The sequence below is a fragment of the Geotrypetes seraphini genome, chromosome 4, assembly GCF_902459505.1.
Source record: "Geotrypetes seraphini chromosome 4, aGeoSer1.1, whole genome shotgun sequence".
NCBI lineage: Eukaryota > Metazoa > Chordata > Amphibia > Gymnophiona > Dermophiidae > Geotrypetes > Geotrypetes seraphini.
In genome coordinates this window covers 254,052,152-254,077,894 of record NC_047087.1, presented here as the reverse complement: position 1 = coordinate 254,077,894, position 25,743 = coordinate 254,052,152, and the positions used below count along the sequence as shown (strand labels likewise).

At 45.1% G+C, this 25,743-nt stretch overlaps 1 protein-coding gene and 1 long non-coding RNA gene across 5 annotated transcripts in view; one reads left to right on the top strand and one right to left on the bottom strand.

The window, feature by feature from the left end:
* The window catches only part of PRKG1 (protein kinase cGMP-dependent 1), a 1,424,783-nt gene that overhangs the window by 181,702 nt on the left and 1,217,338 nt on the right, over positions 1 to 25,743 (top strand). For 2 of the 4 annotated variants that reach the window (XM_033943781.1, XM_033943779.1), the window contains exon 1: positions 23,223 to 23,665. The exons of 1 other annotated variant lie outside the window; for it this stretch is intronic. In XM_033943781.1, coding sequence (XP_033799672.1) covers positions 23,358 to 23,665 — 308 coding nt within the window. In that variant the 5' untranslated portion in view covers positions 23,223 to 23,357. Of the gene's footprint in view, positions 1 to 23,182; positions 23,666 to 25,743 lie in introns of those variants that run through there. One more of the 4 variants, XM_033943783.1, reaches the window with a different exon arrangement.
* Positions 20,582 to 22,939, bottom strand: LOC117360109. Its single transcript, XR_004539358.1, has 3 exons — positions 22,829 to 22,939; positions 21,745 to 22,144; positions 20,582 to 21,113 (listed from the first exon to the last, which is right to left on the bottom strand). It is a non-coding gene; the product is annotated as an uncharacterized LOC117360109 (long non-coding RNA).

Sequence of the window (25,743 nt, the reverse complement as noted above, 5' to 3'; positions counted from 1 at the left end):
GGGCATGCGCGGATGCAGCACAGTGACATCGTTGCGTCACGTCCGCGAATGCGTGGATGCTGTCTGGGGGATAGGCTGGGTGGCGGAATGGGGCAGAACTGGCAGACCTGGGGGCATGGCCATGGGTCTGGATTTTCCTTCGGGAAAATCTAGTAACCCTAACCTGGGGCGTATTGGCCATTGCCCTCCTAGATCTCCCTGCAAACAGCCTTTTGCTATCTGTTTCAAGCCCTGTGAGGAGTCGTGCACAGCATGTCTCAAGAATCAACAAACAATCATGACTACAGGCTGCAGAAGCTGGAGTTTCTGTGCCAGTGGGTGGAAGCTCGGAGATGACAAAGTGAGCTGCAGGTGCAGCTCCTCCAGGCAACCAAGCAGATGAGGGAGGGGTTGCATAAGTCCTGTAAACACATGTGGCGCCAGCTGCTGGGAGTACACACAGATGTGCAGGACCTTACTGCAGCTGTGGAGGCCCCCCCAGCCCCGCCCCCCTGCATTCTTATTCCTACCCTCCATCTCCAGCACTGCAGCAACGGCTAAGGGCCATCTCCCAGCGAAATGGGGTCGCGTGGGGCTCGGGCCAATCTGAGGTTGCTGCCACACTAGACATCTACAGGGGTCATAAGATGGCCTGAATTTTGCAGAGCAGCCAACTCTATAGCAGCAACTGGCCCCTGCTGGACCAGTGACAACAGCACAGAAGATGATGGGGACTCAGACAGTGGCTCTGAAGCTTCCTCAAGGAGGGGTAAGGGAGATTCCAGAGGGGAAGTGAGAGAGGGAGGGGCTGAAGCAAGGGGAAGAGGAAGGGGAAGAAGATAGGGGCCCCAGATGTGGGTCTCTGTGTGTTGAGGGAAGGGAGGGACTATGCCTGGGGGACAGGGAAAGAAGAAAGAATGAGGGTTTGTACGTGACGGGGGAGGAAGGAGGTTGGTGGATGTGTTGGGTGTGTCCCAGTGAGGGGATGGTGGTGATGGTGGTGGGAGGGGGTTGTGAGAGGTGCCATGCACAAATCTAATGTAATCTAATCTAAATCTTAGACTTATATACCGAATCATCTCCTAAGATTAAGAGGGCTGTATTGAACTTGTCCTGTGATGAAAGAGCCACACTGAATAGTCCTGCAGTGAAAGAGCCACGCTGAACTGGCAACTCTTAATCGTCAGAGATGGAAGGGCTGCGTTGAACTTGGGGCTCTTAAAGGGCCGCGATGAATTGTCCTAGGTTCCCTCTAAGCTGGGCATGTGTGCAAATTGCTCATACATTCTAGGAGCGCCACTCACAAATTTTCCATGGTCGCTCACAAAAATACTTGCAAATCTGGATAATTGTTGGCTTTTAGAACTTGTTGCTCACACAAAAAATTTTTTTAGAACTTCTCGCACATGAAAAATAATGTGCATGCACCTGGCCAGTCCTTAGAGGGAGTATTGGTGGAGAGATAAGTGAGACACAAGAAGGGGGCAGCTGGGTTCTGAAAGGTATGGGTGTGAGGTGTTGGGGATGGGATGGGAGGGGATAGATTTGCTGGGGGTTGGGGGGTATCTTGTTTTGTTGAGAGTGGGTTGGGAAGGGGACCAGAAGCAAACGGGTCAGCTTTTCTAAACTGTCTTTATATGGGCCCTGGCTGAATATCGACTGGGACCCACATAAGTTCCAGTGGCCAGCCCTGCTTAAATTAACCCCAAACATTCAATGCAAGTGCTTGGTATTGGCCCGGCACTGAATACCTGGGGATAATTGTGCCTCAGCTGTGTGTTAGTAAAACGCTGACCACTGTGGGCTGAATATTATCCCCACTGATTACTAGGACTGTTTCAATCCTATAACATAACTTCAAGCGACGAAAAGTAGCAACACCATGTAACAGTTCAAAAGACAGGTCAGGTCAACAAGACTAGAAGAAACAATGTTTTAATGCCTCTGTATTGCTCCATAGTGCGACCTCACCATGAGTATTGCATTCAATTCTGGTCACCTTATCTCAAGAAAGATATAGTGGCAATGGCGTAGAGAGGGTGTGAGGCGCCCAGGGCGATGGCGCCTCCCTGCCCCCTCCTGCCGTGCAGGTTATGCTTCCCGTCCCCTGTACCTGTTTAGCTCCCAGGTGTGAGCAGCACCTCTAACTTGCTGCCCATGCCATCGTTTTTGCTTTAGCTTTATTTAGCGCCGCCATTGCTGGCCGGTGACCTTCTTTTAAACAGGCAGTTGTTTTATACCATTTTATTGCGGTTTTTTACAAACCTTGTCAACCATGGACCCCTGAAGAAGGCGTGTTCTCCGAAACACGGACCGTATAAGGTGGTAACATTTAACTGCATTAAATATTTGGTATAAAAAACATAGCCTGCATCTTGTACATACTAATCTGCAGTTTTCTTTTTGCTTCTCGCTTGCTGTTTTTGCACTGCAGACTCTGTTGGACTTTTTTTGCTGTTTAATATAAAGAAATAAAACATAACAATCAAAGGGAATAAGGTGATACCGTGTTTCCCCAAAAATAAGCCCTACCCATGAAAATAAGCCCTAGTCGCCGGCAGCAGCAGCGCTTCCCCCCGCTGCCATGTACTCCCCCCGACCCATCGCTCCCTCCCATCTGAACCGCGAGACAGGAATACCTTATAACAAACCGGCAGCGTCGGCACTCATCAGCAATCTACACAGGCTGCTTTGCAGCCTTCTGTCTCCTGGGCGTTCCTTTGCTGATGATGTCATCAGCAACACGGCAGAGGAACCTGTGTAGATTGTTGCCGAGTGCTGGCACTGCTGGTTTGTTATAAGGTATTCCTGTCTTGCGGTTCAGATGGGAGGAAAAGAGGGGTCAGCGGGCAGAGGAGGGAGGTGTGTTGTGACGGCGGGGGGATAGAAAGATGCTACACGGGGGGATGGGAGGGAAAGAAGCTGCAAGGGTTCTGCTGCACAAGGGATGGGAGGAAGGGCTAGAAAGATCCTTCACAAGGGGATGAGTGAGAGGGGAGGAAAGATGCTGCAGATGTAGGGGAGAAAAAGGAAATAGGAAGAATTGGGGTAGAGGAGAGGAAGGGAGAGATGATCATTACATGAAAAAAAGAAGAGATCCCTGAAAATAAGACCTATTGCCTTTTTTGGGCCCCAAATTATTATAAGACAGTATCTTATTTTCGGGGAAACACGGTACCTTTTTTTATTGGACTAACTCAAAGCATTTTATGATGAGCTTTTGAAGGTAACCCTTCTTCAGAGCAGAAAAAAAAGCATTTGCTTTTTTTCAAAGGGCTACCTTCGAAAACTCATCATAAAATGCACTGAGTTAGTCCAATGAAAAAGGTATCACCCTATTTCCTTTGGTTTTTGTTTTATTTCTTTATATTACATAATAGAATATAAACCACACGTGCCAGTCATTGTAGAGCTAGATGAATATCAGGTGTGAAATCACAGAATGGGCAGCCAGAAAGACAACTTTTTATTGCTTTTTAACATTTCAAATAACAGCTTTTGCATCTGATAACAGGTGTAGACTGTTTCTTAGAGAAGGTGCCAAATATTGCCAGCGGTGAAGGCAGCTGCAGGAGACAAGCATATACTAATCTAATCAGCCTAATAGATGAATTTTTGAAGAATGGGAAGCCAGTGTTCTTCAAATGCAGAGGCATAATCCCCCTTCATTGTATAATACTGTGTGCAAAATTGCACACACAGGTTATAGAATAATTCCATAAGTTAGTTGACTAATTAGGTGTGAATTGACACAAACAACCAGTAATCAGTGATTATTTGAGTTAATTAACACTAATTGGTCTTAATTAGCAAGTGTCTTCTATAAATGTGAGTGCCTAAATTCTATTAACTGCAAGTGGGATGTGGATGTGGGAGGGGCATGGGCAGGGACATGCCAAGCACTTATGCACGAAAGGCCAAATTCTACAGGGTGGGCCATGGAAAAGTAGCCCACCTCCAGCAATAGTATGACAAGATGAACAAGCAAGTGGATTGTTTATGTTCACTTAACCAACAGTTACAACAGATGGTGAATGTGGTCCCCGTTCACATCTATGCACCTTTGGGCATGTCGGAAAATGTTGGCTGATCCCGCTTGCACCTCTTCAACAGTGATGCTGCGGATAGTGTTCGCGATGTTTTCCTTGAGTTCACGCAGGGTATGTGGACTGTTGGCATACACTTTCTGCTTTAAATTTCCCCACAGGTAAAAATCGCATGTGGACAATCATTATTTGCTGTTCCAGGGAGAACACCACCTTTCTGGCATCGGTATTAGAAGTGAGCTACTTTTCCGTGGCTCACCCTGTCTTAACGGCACCATTATTCTCGTCATCCTAAAAAATGGCTGCCGATCGTGTATCATTCACACAATGGCACCATTTCTAGAATCGCAGCTTTGTGAAAGGTAGGCGCCGGAAATGTAGGCCAGGGTTTTAAAGGCCTACATTTCTGGTGCCTACCTTTCATGTGAATCATGACTATGGAGGCGCTTTACGACACCTAATACCACTTCTGGTGTTAGTCGTACCTGCATTGGTATGAGGTGACATAAAGTGTAGATGTGATGAAGGCGCCATTTTTCTAGGATCCAGCAGGTACCTACATTTTTTAAATGATATTTTAAGTGGTAAAAGCCATTAAAAACCAATTAAAATATTGTTTAAATAAATGAAGGTGCCTACCGGAACCTAGAAAAATGGCACCTTCTTCACGTCTATACTTTACGATGTTGATGCCACTGTAGGCATGGCTAATGCCAGAAGGTGGCACCCAACTTAATGATACAAAAAATAAGGCCTTCCCCTGAAGCAGCCGGCTTGACCGGCAAAACAAGATTTCTTGTTGGGTTTGGCCTGTATGGAACTGGAATCATTTTTGGGCAACATATGCAAGTTGGATTATTGTGAGAAGATACTGGAGCCCAGATTTACAGAATCGTGCCACATAAGTTTACCTTGTGGGCGTTTGTTGTGCTGCAGCTTGAATATGAGTTGGAGTTTTTTTATGCCTATGATTGACTTTGTGGCAACATTACATTGATTGTGTTTATGACTACCTATGTTTCTGAGGCTTTTTTCTCCACCCTGTTATGGTTAAATATTTGCAGTATTGATTGTTATACGCTTACCCTGTGGCTTCCCTTTTCAACAGTATAAGTGTATATGCTTAAATTAAAATGCCATTTATAGAATATGGGCCAAAGCTTTTAGCTCCTGCCTGGCTTTTAAGATCATTCATGGCATCCTTCCTCCCCTAATCCCACTATCCTTTAACTCCTCGAGTCCTGACTTCACCAGACCCGCCCAAAGATAAGCTATCCTTCCCCTCTCTACGCGGTATTCTCTATGCAGGTAAACTGGGAAAATCTCTTCTCTTCAAAATCACAGGTCTCTGGAACGACCTTACTATCCCGTTGCGGAACCTGGGCTCTCTTCAACTATTCCGCAAGCAACTGAAAATTTGGCTCTTCTCTAACATGTAATTCTATTTTCCCCCTTACTATTCCATTCTATATATAAGCTCATGTAAACCTTTTCCTTTCTCTTCTTATATTTTAAGTTCTTGTAAACCGTGCCGAGCTCCACTTCCGTGGAGAGGATGCGGTATATAAACTTAAGGTTTTGTTTAGTTTAGTTTAGAATGCTGTCAGTTCTGCATGTAACTGCTGCATTTTGGCACAATGCAGTGTTCCCCCGTGAATTTGCGGTTCGTGAATCACAGACTCACTCTTTTGCGGTCTGCTCCGACCGTCTCTTCCTGTAGTAAAGTCGAGCTACACCCATCAGGAGCTACATGTCAAAGCAGCTCCTGATTGGTGTAACCCGACTTTACTACAGGAAGAGGCGGTCAAAGCAGACCACAAGTGATTTTCTTCACCCGCCGGTGCTTCAGCTGCCCTCTCCTGCCTCTCCAGCTGCCTTCTCCTGCCTCACCTGCCACAGAGCTGCCCTAAGTGCTTGTGCATAAAGTTACATGTATAATTACAGACCTAAGCTAGTATTCCATTTAATTTCCATTACAGAAGTTGCAGTTAGTGCACAAGCTTTAGATGTTAAATTTTAAGCAACCTGTACAGAATTACCCTCAATCCCCTAGATTCTATATACAGTATAGTGCTTTGATTTGTGTGTGCACAACTTAATTGATCAAAAAGCCAGTCAGCATTGTTAATTAGCCACTAACAAGCAATTATCAGCACTAATTAGAATTTAAATACACATCTTTTGAGGCATATTTTGAGGAATTCATTGAGGAGGCCTACAGGAGGAGGGTGGAAGAACATGAACATCAGAGGAAGGATGAAGACACACCAACATGGAAGGGAGAAGAAGTGGAAGATGGAAGGGGAGGAATGGTCAAGTTGATGCCCAGAAGAAGAAGCAGCTAAGCACACCGAGGACATAGAAGAAGAAGCAGCGAAGCACTCCGAGGACATAGACCTGCGACCGAAGTGAAAACTGAAGGGAAAGTCTGCGATCCTAGTGGGAGACTCAATCCTTAGGCAAGTAGACAGCTACATAGCAGGTGGGAGAGAGGATTGAATGGTGACCTGCCTCCCAGGAGCAAGAACAAAGGACATTGTGGACAAAATTGGAAATATCCTAGAAGGAGCGGAGACGGAAGAGACTACAGTAATGATCCACATCGGGACAAATGATGTCAACAGGAGGGACTACAATAGAAGTGCACTGATAGAACAGTTCAAGATTCTGGGTAGGAAGTTGAAGATGAGGACTCAGAAGATAGCATTTTCAGAGATCCTACCAATACCGAGGGCAGATGTGAAGAGGCAGACGGAACTACAATCAATAAATGCATGGATGAGGAGATGGTATGAGGAAGAATGGTTCAATTTCGTGAGGAACTGGACAACGTTTTGGAGCAAGAGCAAGCTCTTCAGGAGAGATGGACTGCACCTGAGCGCAGCGGAATCTAGACTTCTGGCAAACAACGTCAGGAGAGGAATAGAACAGGCTTTAAACTAAGAAGAAGGGGAAAGCCAACAGTCGACCAAGTGTCGACGATTCGGAAGAAGGTATCCCGTGAAGATACTACATGGAAAGAATGCTGGGAAGAAACAACGGGCAAGAAACACAGGAATTGACTGATCCAGAAGAGGAGGATAAGAGGATAGTAGCACAGGAGAAGAAAATAAAGATCGAAGCACAGGGAAAGGAAACGAATACAAAAAAATACCAGGACTTAAATTGCATATATACTAATGCAAGGAGCCTAAGGAACAAAATGGGGGAATTAGAAGTCATGGCCAAAACTGAGAACCTAGACATCATTGGGGTCTCCGAAACATGGTGGAATGAAGAAAACAAATGGGATATAGCACTGCCGGGGTACAAACTCTATCGCGAGGACAGGTCAGGTCAGAAAGGAGGGGGAAAAGCCCTATACATAAAAAAAAACATTCACTCGACCAGAGTGGACACAGCAGCGACGACCAACAAATTGGAATCGCTATGGGTTAAAATACCGGGAAGGAAAGGGCCCGAAATAAAGATGGGCCTATACTATCGTCCACATGGGCAAACCGAAGCTACCAATGAAGAAATGGAAGCCGTGATGAAACGAGAATGCAAAAGCTGTAACACAATTATTATGGGAGACTTCAACTCTATCCTGTCTATCCCTCTATCCTGGGATAGACTGGAGACTTGGAAACTCAAAATGTGCCAGGTAGACCAGATTCCTGGAGGCTATACAGGACTGCTTCATGGGTCAGCTTGTCAGAGAACCGACGAGAGGGAATGCCACTCTGGATCTAGTCCTTAATGGGCTAAGAGGACCTGCAAAGGAAGTGGAAGTAGTGGGACTGTTGGGAAACAGAGATCACAATATGATCAAGTTCAAAGTTGAAGTAGGAATACTGAAGGGAAAGAGAACCACAGTGACAACTTTTAACTTCAAGAAAGGAAACTACGAAGCAATGAGGGTAATTGTAAGGAAGAAACTTAGGAACAACTCAAAGAAATGGCAGACTGTAGAGCAAGCCTGGTCTTTATTCAAGGATATGGTGAGTGAGGCGCAAAATCTGTATATCCCCAGATTCAGAAAAGGGTGCAAAAAGAGCCGAACAAAGGACCCGGCGTGGATAACTAAAGAAGTAAAGAAAGCGATAGGTGATAAGAATTCATTCAAGAAATGGAAAAAGGGCAAAACCGAGGAGAACTGGAAAGAACACAGGAAGTATTAAAAAGAATGTCACCTTGTGGTTAGGAAAGCAAAAAGAGAATATGAAGAGAGGCTAGCCAGGGAAGCACGAAATTTCAAACCGTTCTTCTGCAAGGGAAGATCGTGCCTGACAAACTTTTTGCACTTCTTCGAAGGAATTAACATACGGATGGATAAAGGGGACCACATAGACATCGTATACTTAGACTTCCAAAAAGCCTTTGACAAGGTACCCCATGAAAGCCTACTACGGAAACTGAAGAACCATGGGGTGGAAGGAGACGTACACAGATGGATCAGGAATTGGTTGGCAGGTAGGAAGCAGAGGGTAGGAGTGAAGGGTCACTACTCGGACTGGAGGAGGGTCATGAGTGGTGTTCCACAGGGGTTGGTGCTTAGACTGCTGCTATTCAATGTATTTATAAATGATCTAGAAACAGGGACGAAATGTGAAGTAATAAAATTCGCATACGACACCAAACTATTTAATGGGGCTAAGACTAAAGAGGACAGCGAAGATTTACAAAGGGACCTGAACAAACTAGGGGAGTGGGTGATGAGATGGCAGATGAAGTTCAATGTAGAGAAATGTAAAGTCTTGCATGTAGGAAACAGAAATCCGAGGTATAACTGCATGATGGGAGGGCTGGTAATGGGAGAAAGTAACCTAGAGAAGGAATTGGGGGTACTGGTAGACAAGACAATGAAACCGTCGGCACAATGCGCAGCGGCCTCTAAGAAGGCGAACAGAATGCTAGGTATTATCAAGAAAGGTATTACAGCCAGAACAAAATAAGTTATCCTGCCGTTGTATCGGGCGATGGTGCGCCTGCATCTGGAGTACTGCGTCCAATATTGGTCGCCGTACCTTAAGAAGGATATGGCGATACTCGAGAGGTTCAGAAAAGACCAACGAGATTGATAAAAGGTATGGAAAACCTTTCATATGCTGAAAGATTGGAGAAACTGGGGCTCTTTTCCCTGGAAAAGTGGAGGCTTAGAGGGGACATGATAGAGACTTAGAAGATCATGAAGGGCATAGAGAAAGTGGAGAAGGACAGATTCTTCAAACTTTCGAAGACTACAAGAACGAGAGGGCATTTGGATAAATTAAGAGTAGACAGATTCAGAACCAATGCTAGGAAGTTCTTTTTCACCCTGAGGGTGATGGACCCCTGAATGCGCTTCCAGAGGGCATGGTAGGACAGAGTACGGTATTGGGTTTCAAGAAAGGATTAGATCAGGGGTGTCCAACCTTTTGGCTTCCCTGTGTCGCATTGGCTGAAAAAATTTTTTCTGGGGCCGCACAAATGCGCAAACGCTGCAGCAACATAGAGGAGGGAGCCAGCAAGACGGTAAACACCTGGGGGCAGCAGAGGAAAACACTGCATCGCCCTTGACCGGGGCCGCACAAAATAGTTCACGTGGCCACATGAGGCCCTCTGGCCACTGGTTGGACACCCCTGTATTAGATGTTTTCCTGAAGGAAAAGGGGATTGAAGGGTATAGATAGAGGATTAATATGCAGGTCCTGAACCTGATGGGCCGCCGTATGAGCGGACTGCTGGACATGATGGACATGATGGACCTCTGGTCTGACCCAGCAGAGGCACTGCTTATGTTCTTATGAGGTGCATAGAACCAGAAAAGGGGCATGGTCATGGGAGGGGCATGAGTGGGTCATGGGAATTCTGAAAATTTATGCACACTGTTATAGAATATGCCCAATCCACACCTAAGTTAGGTGCAGGGATTTACACCAATTTTATTTGGTGTAAATGGTCACGTCTAAATTTCATCACAAGTCCCAGTGATAAGGACCATATTCTATATTAATATTAAACAGCAAAGCTGATAAGGCAGACCCACGAGGGATTCCTTTAGCTACAGAAATCTCTTCCGACACCATAGCCCCAGTCCACACTTAAAGAGATTGTCCTAACAGATATGAGGAAAACCATTGTAACACATCACCTTTTAGTCCTAGAATTTCAAATTTCAGCAACAAACACATTAAATTCACAGAGTTAAAATCCAATCGTATCATCCAATCATATCAAACAGTAGGATAAATTTTGATCCAAACCCCCTTCAATACATCCAAAACTGAGACTAGTAATAACTCTACACTATGGCCTGGATTCTATAAACTGTGCCCCTATTGTAGGCAGCTGTAGGCGTCCTACAGCTGTCTAATCAGCCAATTGGGATGCACGTTTATAAAAAATAAAAAAAATGCTCCCCAGGCAGGCCGTCTATATTGAAGGTGCCTCTGGGAGACTAGGAAGGCCTGCAAGCCTGCCTAAGCTCACCTAAGGCTAGGCGGTAGTCTTATGCGAACCTAGGCGGCCCTACGCTTACAATGTAGGCCAGCAAAATGTTGGTCTACATTGTAAGTAGATGTGGCCATTATACTTATTGCGGCAAGGGATCTCTCTGCCGTGATTAGTATAGCAGCCACCAGTCCCCCCCCCCCCCCCGAATGATCATGGCGGGAGGGTGCTCAACCCCTCCTGTCCAAAGATGACCCCTCCAATGATCACGGAGGCAAGAGGGAGCCCAACCCCTTCTGCCTGAAGATGACCCCACCCCCAATGTTCGCAGGCAGGAGGGTTCCCAAACCCTCCTGCTGGAAGGACCCCCACTAACCTTACTAGTTGGCCGGTCAGCCGGGTCTTCCCACTGTCTGTTCGGCAGGCCTGCCTCCATCAAAATGAGGTGGGCCCGCCTCTCTCTGACCCATCCCACACTATCATAAGAACATAAGAGTTGCCTCCGCTGGGTCAGACCAGAGGTCTATCGCGCCCAGCAGCCCGCACTCGCGGCGGCCTATGAGGTCCATTGACCTGTTAAGTGTCCCTGCCTTTCCTGTACCTATCTCTATGTCTATCTGTCCCTGCTTTTCCTATACCTGTCTCTATGTCTATCTATACCCTTCAATCCCCTTATCCAGTAGATATTTATCTAAACCTTCCTTGAACCCCTGAAGTGTGCCCTGCCCTACCACATCCTCCGGGAGCGTGTTCCACCAACCTCTGAGTAAAGAAGAATTTCCTAGCATTTGTTCTAAACCTGTCCCCTTTCAATTTCTCCGAGTGCCCCCTTGTATTTGTGGCTCCCTTCAGTTTGAAGAATCTGTCCCTGTCTACCTTCTCTATGCCTTTCAGGATTTTGAAGATTTCTATCATGTCTCCTCTAAGTCTCCGCTTTTCCAGGGAGAAGAGCCCCAGCTTTTTAACCTGTCAGTGTATGAAAGGTTTTCCATACCTCTTACCAATTTAGTTGCTCTTCTCTGGACTCCCTCCAGTATTGCCATGTCTTTCTTGAGGTACGGTGACCAGTACTGGACACAGTACTCCAGATGGGGGCGCACCATTGCATGATACAGCGGCATGATGACTTCCTTTGTCCTGGTCGTGATACCCCTTTTGATGATACCCAACATTCTGTTTGCTTTCCTTGAGGCTGTCGCACATTGTGCCGATGCTTTCAATGTTGTATCCACCAACACACCCAGGTCTCTTTCAAGGTTACTTACCCCTAGCAATGATCCTCCCATTTTGTAGCTGAACATCGGGTTCTTTTTCCCCACATGCATGACCTTGCATTTCTCTATGTTAAAGCTCATTTGCCACTTTTTTGCCCATTTTTCCAGTTTCGTTAGGTCCCTTTGGAGATCCTCACAGTCTTCTGTGGTTCTAACCCTGCTGCAGAGTTTGGTGTCTTCTACAAATTTTATAACCTCACAATTGATCCCCGTCTCCAGTTCGTTTATAAATATATTGAACAGGAGCGGTCCCAGTACCGACCCCTGTGGAACTCCGCTCGTGACCCTTTGCCAGTCTGAGTATTGGCCCTTTACTCCTACCCTCTGTTTCCTACCCTCCAACCAATGTTTGATCCATCGGTAGACATCCCTTTCCACCCTGTGGTTCCACAACTTTTTAAGCAGCCGTTCATGGGGTAACTTGTCGAAGGCTTTTTGGAAGTCAAGGTAAATGATGTCAATGGATTCCCCTTTGTCCATCTAGCTGTTTATCCCTTCGAAGAAGTGCAGTAAGGCCTGATTGGCCCAGGCATCTAAGGCCCCTCCTATGGGCAGGGCCTTAGGTACATGAACCGAGATAGCCCATGTACCTATATAGAATCCGGGCCTATGTGCCTGACGGAATCCAAATTGATAAGGATTTAAGCAATTTACACTTCCAACAAACTTATCTAATTTTTGCAATGCCAATGTTTCCAATACTTTACCCAAAAAGGGTACTACTGAGATAGGATGAAGATTTGTAGCTGTTCAATCCAACAGCTTCTTACGTATAACCTTCTCTACCATTTTAAATTTAATTTAATTATGTATTACAAAGTTACAGATGGCTCCTTTCAGCCAAACAGAGTACAGAGCAGACTGTAATAGAAAAAGCACAATAACATTACAACTCATCAAATGACTATCTTAGTTGGTAGATTTGAAACTGGCTTATAATTTGCAACATCATGTTATATTACCATAATGCACATTAGTTTAAGTTACCATGGATACATAATAATGATAATGTAAATCATGCAAAACACCTCATTATTATGTAAATTGAATAATGCAAAAGCTGCATTATTAATAACACCAACTCAAAGCTGGCATTATTTTCCCTTCTCGGGAGCAAAAGACTGCTAATATGAAGCCCGATGCCCCCAGAGACCATCTTAAAGGGGCTAGAGCTGTACTAGGATGAACAACAGTTTCAGAGGTCTCCTTGTCCCTTGTCTCCTATAGCAAAGAGCCCTTATAAAGATACCCCCCCAGACACCCTCCAAATCCCAGAAGACATATTGCATGCCCATATACCAAGTCCTTTTACACTCTCCATAGGCTCCCTGAACCCCCTGTCAAAACCACCACCCCCATAGGCCCTCTGGGCCGCTCTCAGGCAATTTTTGGTGGTCAGGGTTTTGGGCAGGAGTGATCTTCAGTTGATGCTATCCTTGCTGGTGCCAGGTTCAAAATGGCACCCATGATCCTTAGCAGTAGTGTTGCAGTGCTACTGCTAGGGTGTGAAGCTGCCGCATAAGGGCAGGGGGTAGGATGTATATGTTAGGGATGTCTTTGCTCAATAAATTAATATTTCTTTGTAATCTATTGGCTTTAAGCAGGGGAGTTAGGTGAAGAAGTGTGTTTTTATTTTTTTTCTAAAATTGAGGAGTCCTTTAAGGGATCTGATCTGTGGGGGCAGTTTATTCCAATGGCTCGGAATAAAGTGGGAGTAGGAATGTTGTTTGCCAGTTTGCAGTTAGAGGACATGACCGGGGGAGGGCGTTTTGAGGCGCATTTCATCTTGGGAGTAGAAGGACATGTTCGGTATGTACAGAGGAAGCTTAGTTGTCATGTAGCCAAGCACCATGTTGTGCAAGGTTTTGAACGCTAGCATCAGGCCCGTGAAGACACAGCGCTTGGTTATGGGTACCCAATGAGCCAATGATAGAACTTAGGAGACAGGGTCGTAGGTTTTTTAGAAGTCTGATTGCTGTATTTTGTACATGTTGGAGACGTATATATTTTGCCGTGAGACCGTTGAATAGTGCATTGCAGTAGTCCATGCCGGAGAGGACTAAGGCATAGAGTAGTTGAGTGAAGTCAGACTCAGAAAAGCAGTTCCTTATTTTTCGGAGTTTGCCTAGGTAGTAAAATGAGGAAGATACCACCTGAGATTTATGGTAGAAAGTGACAGGTTGGAGTCCAGGAGCATTCCTAGGCTGCTTGCTTGGTCCTTTGTAGTTATGGTAGTCGAGTCCCAGTGTAATGAGGAATAGATGCGGTTGCAGTGTTCTTTGCGGATCCAAAGGAGTTCTGTTTTGGAGGCGTATAGTTGCAATTTGTTGACGGTCATCCAGTTTTTGATTTCCAAGAGGCATTTTAGGAGCTTCACGATTTGGGCGTCGCAGGTTTCTCCTAGTGGTAGGTATAGTTGGATGTCATCCGCAAAGGAGTGAATTTGTTTTTGTTATTTGCAGGCTATGTCTAGGTCTGGTCTAATGTAGAGATTAAATAATAGGGAGGGATAGTAGAGCTTCCTGCAGAATCTATTATCACTGTCATATCTTTGAGGATAGGAGGGGGGTCAGTGATCACTGGGGGATTAAGGGAGGGTCATGCCTTAATTTTTCCAGTGTTCACCTGGTCATTTAAAGCACCTTTTTGTAACTTAGTGGTGCTTAAAACAGGTCGAGCAAAAATCATTTCATTTTTTGTCTCAGACATTTTGATTTTGTTCCATTATGGCAGAAAAATGTCTTAACTTTTGGAAATGCCCATGTTCCAACCATAACATGATCTCAACATGCCTCCTTGAAATTTGGTCAAACAGGAGAAAAACGTCTCAAATCTGAGTTTTAAAAATTGCAACTTAAGACTCTTTAGAGAAAACATCTTTCTGCCTCTTTATGATGCTTTTTGCTTTTGATAATGAACACCATAGTAAACAGATCAATATAAAAACAAAACTAGAAAATAATTGCTTTAAAAAAACACTTAATTCAAACAAAAATAGAATTCAAACTTCACCTTGTGCAAATCAATGTATTTAAATAATTGTGTGAAAATCACCCCACGCCTTGCCTTTACAGACTGATGCTATTCTCTGAAATACAGCATTATGGTTTTACTGTAATTAAGCATTCTGATTCTCTGAAGAAGACATGGTGAAACAGGCCCGTTTGAATCAGTTCCTGAAATGATCTGTCAGTTACCACTAAGATAAGTGGCTTTTTATACATTTTTTCAGCATTTAAATATTTAAATTATAGATAGTTTGTGATTTTCACACAATTATTTAAATACATTGATTTGCACAAGGTGGTGGAGGAGGACCAGTGATTAAAACCACAACCTGTATCGGCAGAATGGCCATTGGGAGGGGTCTGCAAAGTGATGGACTGCACACCCAGACATGCTACCTAAATAGTGGGGTACCTTACAGGGCACTGCTGTGAACTTCACAAAAAAGGTGCCATGTCTTCTCCTCACTACAGCTTACTCATAGGTTACGGTGAGCCCCCCAAACCACCTCCAGAATCCCCTAGACCCACTTATCTACCACCCCAATAGCCCTTTTGGCTGCAGGAGCCACTTATATGCCAAAACAAAAGGGTTTTGGGGGTGTATAGGGGAGTGCACATGTTTAAGTATCAATGCAGTGATTACAGGGGTTTATGGGCATGGGTCCTCCTCTCCATGAGTCCCTAACCCACCCCCAAGACTACTTAAGCTGCCTCTGGGCTTGACGACTAGGCTTTCCTAAGTCAGGCGGCCAGGTGATGATGGTCTGGAGGCTGAATTTTAAAGTTATGATTAAAATTTTTATGGGGGTGGGGGGTTGGTGATCACTGGGGTAGTGTGTGGGGGGTCTGTTTTATGTGTTTGCAGTGCTTATCTAGTGACTTTAGGTGGGTTTTTGTGACTTAGAAAATGTTTTACATGGTCTAAGTCACAATGTCCAAGTTCCGTCTAGGCTCTGTTGTAAAACTTTCAGTTATACATGCTGTACGACTAAGTCTAAGCCGGCCCACATCCCGCCCAACTCCCGCTCTCGACACGCCTCCCGAAATGCCCCGTGTAGCTTTGGTCGTTCAGCGGCACTATGAATGCCTAGGTCATTTAGAAATACGTCCAAAACTCGTTTTTATTATCAGCACTTGGACGTTTTTGAGAAATGTTCATCCAAGTGCCGACTTAGGCCGGTTTTTTGACGTTTTTCTCTTTCAATTATGAGCCCCTTATTATTATCAACTATAATTAGGTAACATAAGATGTCATTGGGTCCCATATCAATTTTTGTATATTACCATGCCCCACATTCTCAGCATTTATTCTTTCAAGTCTATAACTAGAGGAAAGACTTGCCCACCAGAATGAAAAATTTAAACGATCACAGTTCTTCCAATTTCGAGTGATCATCTGGATGGCTATCCCAGTCATTATAAGCAAAAGACGACCTCTATATTGATCTAAAGGGGGTTTAACATGTAATATTGTACCACAAATGACTGCTTCATAAGTTAAAGGAATTGATTCCAAAATGTTATTAATTTTACCCCATATTGACCTCTAGAAGCTAAGTATCAATGGACTATAGAACAACAGATCATCCAGTGTCCCAATGTCTAAATGACAGTGCCAGCATCTATTAGGCTTGGAACTATCCAACTTATGCAACCTAACAGGGGCCCAAAATGATCTATGTAATAGAAAAAATCCATGTCTGTTTCATAGATGCTGAAGCTGTACATTTCAATCTCACAGTCCAAATTCGTGGCCATCAAGACGCAGAAATATACTGCTTTATCTTGATGCTCCAAATGTCACGAAGACCATTTTTTTGTTTTTTATTCAAGAACTCTGATATTAATTTATACCACCTGGTGGCCTGATGTCTTAACGAATCTATCTGGAAGGAAAGGATATGCAAACTATAATAATTTTTTAGATTTCACCAATCAGGGAATCCCTTCTGAATGGTCTGCTGCAACCACTTATAATTTTGAGAATTAGCAATACCAAATGTTTGTTGCAGTCGTGAAAACTAAAGCATTTTCCCATTTGAGATACCATCATCAAGTGTTCGAATCCCTGCTTTCATCCATTGCTTCCAGGCAATCCCAGATCTGCCTATTTGAATCTTGGAGTTTAACCATAGGGATTGATAAGTAGAATTCTCTACTGGAACATCTGTTAATTCTGTTTAAAAAAAAAGCTTGCCATTTAATAGCAGAATTCAATCCATCAGGTATGTAACCGAAATACATAGAGGGGTAATGCTAAACATGGGAGGGTATATGGACACAGAGAGAAGATGGCTAGACTGGTGAGAATAAGAACACAGAAGGAAGATGCTGGACAGGGTAGGTATAGGGATATAGATGAATAATACTGTACACAGGGGGAGGGAATCATAGAATGGTGAGGTGATGAAGGCAGGGAGATGGGCACAGGATAAATACTAGAAAGGGATGTATAGGAGACATAGAGAAGGGAGATGTTGAACGTGGGGAACAATACATACGCTAAGATAGATGATGGATGGTGAGCAGATTTATGAAGATCCTGTTAAACCCTCATTTTCTACTTCAACAGCCCCTTTGAACTTGGTGTGGAATCTCAACACTGTCTTGCAATAGTTCATTCTATCCCCCCCCCCTAATTTGAGCCATTCAAGGATTCCCCCAAGTTCCTTACTTAGAAGACCTTCTTTCTCATTGTTATTGCCTGTTCTATGCACTTGAGCGAGTTACGCACCCTCGTGGCATACCCATTATATACTCTGGTCCCACATGAGTGAGTCATCTTCAGGACCCACACCCATTTCCACCCCAATGTGGTGTCAGCATTCCATATCAACTAGATAGTCCTTTTCCTGCCTTTATCCTGAAGCCATGTGCCAGCCCAGAGGAATGGCACCTGCTTATTCTGGACTGCAAATGTGTCCTTCAGCCTTGCATCTACATGAGAGCCTCTTTGCTGAGCCTCACTACTCTTTCTCTTAAGTGACCATAGCAGAATGGGTGTCCTGGTGACCAAGTGATATTGTTCATCTACAACCAGGCAGACCTATAGCTCACAGGAAAAGCCCATGCCCACCATCTCTGGTCAACAGCTAGCACTTTGGCCAACCTTCAAGTTACCCCCTTGGAGGACATTTGCAATGCTTCCACCTTGTCTTCCATTTACATCTTCACCAAACACTATTGCTTGACGTGAACCCTCCAAGAGTGCAACTCATTTGGTCACACAGACCTCCAAATGGTTTAGTCACACATAGCACCGGTGACCTTGCCCCCTCATTGCAAAACTCGGGACAGTATGACTAATACACCCACAATGTGATTAAGACAGTTTTGATTGTTTGCAAGAGCAGTATATTAAGATTTTTAATAAGCACAAACATAAACACAGTTGCCCTGTTCACAGCAGCATGTGGCACTCCATGTGCCTAGGGGAAACAGTGCCCATTTTTCAGGCTATTCTGCATTGCTAGTTCTCAGTTTATGTCCCCTGTGAGGTCTGCTGTTATTAGTTTCCAGCTTTATTTCATTGCTTTGTGGGTGGCTTCACTCACATAATAAAATTTCCCACATGATTCTGCCTTGCATCTAACATAATAGTATAGTAAATGAAGGCAGATGAAGACCTGTATTGTCCATCCAGTCTGCCTAATAATTTGGCTGCAGCATAGCTTAATAATAAGTTATGTGAAGTCAACATACAAAATAATATGCCATTATATCTGTCCCTATATTGTGCCTAATTACAGGGTGGGCTAGCCTCAGAGTCACATTTACATCTCTGAAACCTATTGACTTTTAAATTATTTTTCAGAATTAAATTATAAATGCGTACATACCGACTGCAGAAGTCTCTGTATGATGCCAAGACTGCCCTTAGTTGTCTCTTCACTTGCTAACCAGTCGTGGTTCATCCTACCATGGCTTTCTACCTGCTTTAGTGGGCACAGCCAAATGTGTCACAACTTCTTTACATTCCAGCTCTTCCAATCCTCAGCTGGGAAATCACATAACATAACATAAGACTTTATATACCGCAAAATGCCTTTCAGTTCGATGCAGTTACAGAAAGTGGATCCAACAAAGAAGAAAAAAATTTTAACATTAGAAGTTAATCGAACCATTAGGGTGTAATACCGAGGCACAAGGAAATTCCCTGTCTATCCCAGATAGGGATCACAATATAAGATAAAGTGCTAAGGAAGTGATGGAATATAGAAACATCTGTGAACACAACCTGCATCTAAAGGCAGAAGAACGAGCATCAAAAAAATCAAAGCCAACACAAGAAAGCAGTGCTTAGCACCATATGATCAAGAAACAAATACAGAGAGGAATGTGGGAAAAAACCAAAATGAAATCTGTGAAGATGATCCCATCAGTCCACCAGGGAGACAGCACATCATCTACTCTGAGCAAGGCCAGCCTGCCGAAGCAGAGGCTAGCTCTGAGTCTACCGTGGCAAGAGGAGTCCAACAGCAGGCCGACAGCAGACAGGAGACAGAAGGCCGAGGAAAGAAGATAGGCTGCAGGAGATCTCTTGAAGTCCAGGATTTCAGAAGAATGATGCACAACCTTCACCTGAAGGCACCAGCGATGCTTAGAGTGACCATTTTAAAAGGTTTCTCTGAGCATATGACATAACCTACATGTGGCCTACTAATCCTGCTATTCATGGAATGCCCAAGTTATAGGTGAGTGGGAATAATACCAAACAAAAGGTATACCCCCCTCCCCTGGATGTGTGGGTGCTAAAACAACGGAAAATAAAGATAAAGGACAACAATAACGAATCCACAAAAGACGTCGGATTGTAATAGATTGTGGATGAGATGGAATTTGCTCTGATCCTTCTTAGGGATAATCGCAAGAGCAGACACCCGCATTTTGGAAAAAGGACACAAAGGGAAAGGACCTGCTATCCATCTCAAAGCAACCTCTTCCCCCAACTTCTCCCTGACCACCTCATGCAAAAGACCTACCGAGGAAGCGTTTGAAACTTGTACATTACTGATGGCACCCTGGAATGGAATATGGAAGCCTTCCCGAAAACCTGCTCCAACACCCCAGCAGCTCTGTGGTTCCTGTACATGTGGAGCCAGGGCAACAGTGCCACCACCCTAATGGGGGTGGGCACTCCGTCCACCCTTGTCTCACTCGGGCCCACCTGAGGGAGGTGCAACTCCTTTTTTGGGGCACTTGAGCGCATTGACTCTGTCCACACCGTGAGCAGACATGTCTAAATTGGCAGCCTGGGAAGGGGCAGGTCACTCTGTTAAACTTCCAACAAGTGTCCTGCACCACTCCAGCAGTCTGCCCCCCCTCCACCCCCCCATCAACCATTGCACGAAAGGGCCAACTCCCCCCAGCTCCTGAGGGGACCCTTCTGACTACCTCACTCTCAAATGCAGCATCCGATCTGATGGTCACATGTGTGAACCACAGGCTGATGTCCTGGGTAACCCACGACATGTTTCTGGTTTTCTCCATCTTGTCCCTGAACGCCTCTTTATAGTTGAGCCAGGCCCAGCCCCCTAAGTGATGCTAAGCATCCTGGATAGGACCCATGAAACAGCAGCACATAATCTTGCTGACACTCGCAACTCCACACACTCGCCAGCCTCATGAAGGCCCTCATCCAATTAATGATGTTACATGACACTGGGCTCACCTTAGCCTACGCACTCTCCTTCCTATCCTTCTTAGTGTTCTGCCAAGCTCTACCCTCCAAAAGCTGGAAGATGTCTATACAGGCCTGCCTACCAATCTTGCGCTGTAAGGCTCGAGGAAACTTTTCCCATAACTCAGCGAGGGCAAATCAAGTTTCAAGTTTATTAAAATTTTTGATGTATCACAATATCATAATTTCAAAGCAATTTACAATTAAAAACAGGGTCTCAGTTACTAACTAGAACAAACACATAAACATTACAGACTTATACAAGGGGGAAGTGGGGAGAACTACAATAAGCATAGTAAAGTAAACAAGAACGGTAAGTACAATGGGGGGGACACCACTCTATCCTTGCCAACTGGTTCCGCAGATCCCTCTCCCATCGTCCCTCCTGACTGTGACAAATCAAATGTGGAAGAAGAGGAAGACGAAGAAGAAGACAACGACCTGCCCCTCCGACTACGGCTCCTGCACTTCCCTCTTGCCTACCCCACTTAGTTCCCCCTGCAGCACTTTGTGCCATGTCACTCATCCTGAGAACTTCTCACTGTTGCCTCTCCACCAACAGGACGCCATCTCCAGCAGCCACCATGCTCAATCCGCCTGCCGTCTTGTGCTGGGACTCCATGGATTCTGGTATCCCTTCTGTCTGCCGATGATCTCCAATCCAATTTGGCAGACCGCACTCCAGTCGCTCTCAAAGCCTGCAGGGAAACATCTGGAAAAGGAGAAGCAACCTGTATGATACCAATGGGAGTTATGCCCTGGAGCCACCCCTAACCACCCTACCCCTCACTACCGGATGTCCCCACTAAGGTCCATCACTCTCCAACCCATACCTCACCCCCATTCAGAGTCCAATAAAAGGAAAGGGCGACCCACTCATAGGCCACAGTGATGCCATTCAAGGGGATCCCCAAGGCCCCGGAGGCCAAGCTAGCCAATATCCGGGTGTCCCCATGACTGGCTCCATCCACCCTCTGTCACTCCCCTCACCCTACTCAGTGGGATTATGCCCACCATCTTCCTTACCCACTGCTGTTGACACCCTGTGACTCTCCATGTGCACAAACGCAGACCCCAACCTGCCCCCCCACTGGGTCCGCCCACATCCTGTTCAAGGGCCCACCCGCACCTATCCCCACTCTACCCATAGCACCCTTAGAGAGCTTTCCCCTGCCCCTCCCGGTGCTAGGGCCCGCGGTCGGTTCTGCCTTGATCCAGGCTCCCTTCCTCCTCCCCCCACCAGCTCCCGCCAGGCCTGAGACCTCCAATGCAATCGTTGACCACACTGCCGCTTTGGAGATCCACAGTGGCAGTGCCTGTCCTCCTGATGCACCTGAACCCACCTGCTGATCTTCCTCATTGAAGGAATCGCCGGCCAGCAGGGACAGCTCCGCGGGTGCCTCGCTCTCTGCCATCACGCTGCTGCTGCACAGGATTGCTGAAGCCTTGACATGACCGCCTCCACGATGTGATGACTGCCAGGAGAATAGCAGGAATGCCATCTCAAAATGCTGCCTCAGAGGACCGGGAACGCCCTGGGTCCTCCAAAGGTCCTGCCTCTTATTGCCTCTCTCCTCTCGTCCAAACCATTGCGGCCGCCCAATCCCGTCGCTCTTCTTCGGCGGGAATGACCCGCCAACCAATCCCACCTGTCTCGCCCGCACTTCCGTATTTGCCCTCCGCTCGAGCACCGCGGGCCTCCCCTCATTTGCACCCTCGAGACAAGCTCTCGGGCTAGTATTTCTCACGTACCAAAGCAAAAGATATCAACATGAATATAAAACATCTAATAAAAACATACTAAAAGTAAGAAGCAACGAGGACATAAATGAACACCAGATATAATCTAATATATGGTGTGAATAAAACGCATTTGTTAAATCACGTGAGCAAAAAGCATTAAAACGAATATACATCATGAAATCATAAACCAATATCACATGGAACAACATTGCAAAAACAATTTTTAAATGTTCAAATATAAAACTCTCTTTTTGTAATCCTAAAGTGTCCCCTGCTATATGTAAACAAATTTGAAATACCTGTATTAAATGTAATAACGCATGGTGAATTAGCCTCATCCCCTCCCTCATTTTGTCTGTACAACAATGCAACATGTATGCTGCCGTGAGGGTAGGAGGGAGGGCACTCAACTCAAAAATGTTACTGACCTTCGGTACACACAGTGAATTCAGTGCAAGAAATGCAAATGCTTGTCAGACAATTAAAATAAGGCGGTGGGAATGAAAAAGAAAGGAAAAAAATGGAGTGAAACAAGCCTCATTTGCCCATTCACTTGTGGCATTCCTCCCCGTCTAAAGGAAAGCAGGGGAAAAAAAGGAGCGAAACAAACCTCATCTGCCTTTACACTTGTGGCATTCCTCCCCGTCTAAAGGAAAACAGGGAAAATAAAGGAGCGAAACAAACCTCATCTGCCTTTACACTGGTGGCATTCCTCCCCGTCTATAAGGAAAGCAAAATCCCTGAAGGCGAAAGCCAAGCGTCCAAAACCAAATAAGTCCCCAGCTGACAGCTGTAGTGTGTCCCGAAAGTGACACAATGCAAGCATTACAGCACGCTGCAGACGCCCCCTTCCTGCTCGCTCCCTCTCGCTCTTTTCACAGTCTCCAGCTTGACGCAGGCAGATCGAAATCAGCAGTAACAAGCAAGCTTTCTGCAACTCGATGCTGAAGGGGTTTTTTTTTAACACTTTGAGATTATGAACGTAGCTCAGCCCAGAGCACCTGGCAAATAACCCCGTCACAACCCGAGCAAGCAGGACAGACGGCGGGGCCGGAATAGACAAGAGGGGCAGGTCCTTCGGAAGGGAATTGGCAAAGTTGACGAAAGTAAAGAATCGGCGGTGAGTTCGGGGGAAAAGTTGCTCTGTGAGAGGCGGAAGGGAGCAGGGAGAGGAGCAGCAGCGGTGGCAGCGGCGGCGGCAGCAGCCCTCAGCATGGGCACCTTGCGGGATTTACAGTATGCGCTGCAGGAGAAGATCGAGGAGCTGAGGCAGCGGGATGCGCTCATAGACGAGCTGGAGCTGGAGTTAGATCAGAAGGACGAGCTGATTCAGAAACTGCAGAACGAGCTGGATAAGTATCGCTCGGTGATCCGGCCGGCCACCCAGCAAGCTCAGAAACAGAGCTCGGGCACCCTGCAGGGGGAGAGGACCAAGAGGCAGGCAATTTCAGCCGAGCCCACCGCTTTTGACATCCAGGATCTCAGCCATGTCACCCTTCCTTTCTACCCCAAGAGCCCACAGTAAGCAGCAGGGTTTAAGCGTTGTGTGCACATAGCATCCTGTCTTTGCTTAGTTGAATGGTCTCTGTTATTGTCTGTCCATCCACTTGTGTAGACGACTGCCTGCACCTCTGCTTTCCATTTCTGTTCTCCATCCTCAGCAATATTTCCAACTAACACTTCTGTTGGGCTGTTGCACACATTTCCCAAACCACAGTAACTGCACACATCTGTTTCCTCTGTGTTTTTGTCCGGTGTCAAGGTATGTGAACCTAAACCGACTTTTTCTTTGAATTGTCAGCAAAATATTAAAAGAACCCCCCCCCCCTCTAATATTGCGGTACAACTGCTACCTGTGCTTTGAAAACAAACCCCTGAAATGCTATTCATGAAATGTTTTGAAATGTGATATATGTCCTATGTGTTTTACATAAATGCTTTGTCCTCCGGATTGCTACCCTACTTGTGATGCAGGTCTGATCTAGTCGGCTGTGTATTTACTGTCACAACGTGCTAAACGACCTACCAGCGATTGTTTCCGGGGGGGGGGGGAGAGGGGGAAGGGGGCTTCAGCCCAATCCCATGTGATATCAAGGAATCCCATTCGCTCTGCAGGGTTTTTGTTTTTGACTCCTGATAAAGCCTCCTAATGATACCAGTTTCATAGCTCCAGCAGGTTACAGGTTTCAGAATCGTTAATGTTTGGGATTTTTTTTAAATGTGGGGGCACTGTCTTTATTAGGTGAGTCAGAAGCTGACAAGTGATAGTCCTCTGGCTAGTTCATAATTCTATGGCGACTCATATTTGATGCAGGTCTTTGGATCACACTGTAGTATGTATTGTTTGGAAAAAAATATTGGATGTGGGAATTGTGCAAGAACCCCCACCAAGCATCTGTTGTCACTGATGAATTTATTGGATGGGTCCTATAGTTTGGGGTTTTGGACTGTCACACAGGTGGACCTCTTTCATGGGGTCAGTGGAAGTACTTAGCGCTCTATCTGACATCTGTAGGACTAAATAGGCAACCAGAGGGAAGGAGGAAATGCTCAGTTTCTTAGCAGCCTGCTCATTTTAAAATGTGCCACAGAATAAGATAATTTTAGATATTGAAACAATTCTCCTGACTTCCATACTTCAGCAGTTTTTTCAAAGAACTAATTTAGAAAAGTGACTTTCACCAACATGTTGGTAGAGAAACATTCTCTATCTCTTAAAACTTCAATAAGTTTGAAGTTTGCATACAGTAAATCACCTGTTTTCATACCATACTTTTCAGTCTCACCTCAAACAGATTCAACTGTGAAAAATGAACCTAAAGAGATGTAATTTTACATTTTACATTTATCATATTTAATATTTATATGATTCTACAATAAATTATAATGCACCTGGTACAATAACCATTTAAATTCAATACAACATATAGCAGGAAGCAGTAATGTTTTGGGGGGAGAATGCTAATCCACCCCCTACCCACCCCCCCTAGGAGGGAAATGGTGTTGTACATGATAAACACTGCATATTATTACGATTAATGATATTAATCAGATAATGTTTGGGATGATTTCAAGGTAAACACCACATTTTCTAAGATATGAAAATTTAACGTAAAACATGCTTTCACAGCTGCCACTTCCTCAGTTATTGGATAAAGTAGTATAGCTGCTGTTTAGTCCACTTTAAAGGCTAATAAATAAAAATGAAATGAAAAATGAAAAAAAATATGATTTTTTTTTTTTTAATAGACTAATGTAATGCTAGTCTTTCTAGAGGTTAAACACACTGCCTTGATTTCCCCTGTCACAATTCAATGATGAGCCCTGGTCTCCGTCCCCTGTCATCTTATGTGCCCAGGTGGTCAACAACACTGATTCTTCTCCAGGTGACCCTTCCCCAGATCGCCACACAGACTTGGCACAACTCTTTCAGTGTAGCTGCCCTCAATCATAACCTCTTTTAGAAATATCCTTTCCTTGCCCTTTCCTGTTCAAAGAGCAAATAATTGAGCATCTAAAGGAGAGACATCTGTGTCAGAGAGGACAGAAATCCTAATGGAAGTGGAGGCAGTAGAATGCACGTGGCAAGAAACAACCAG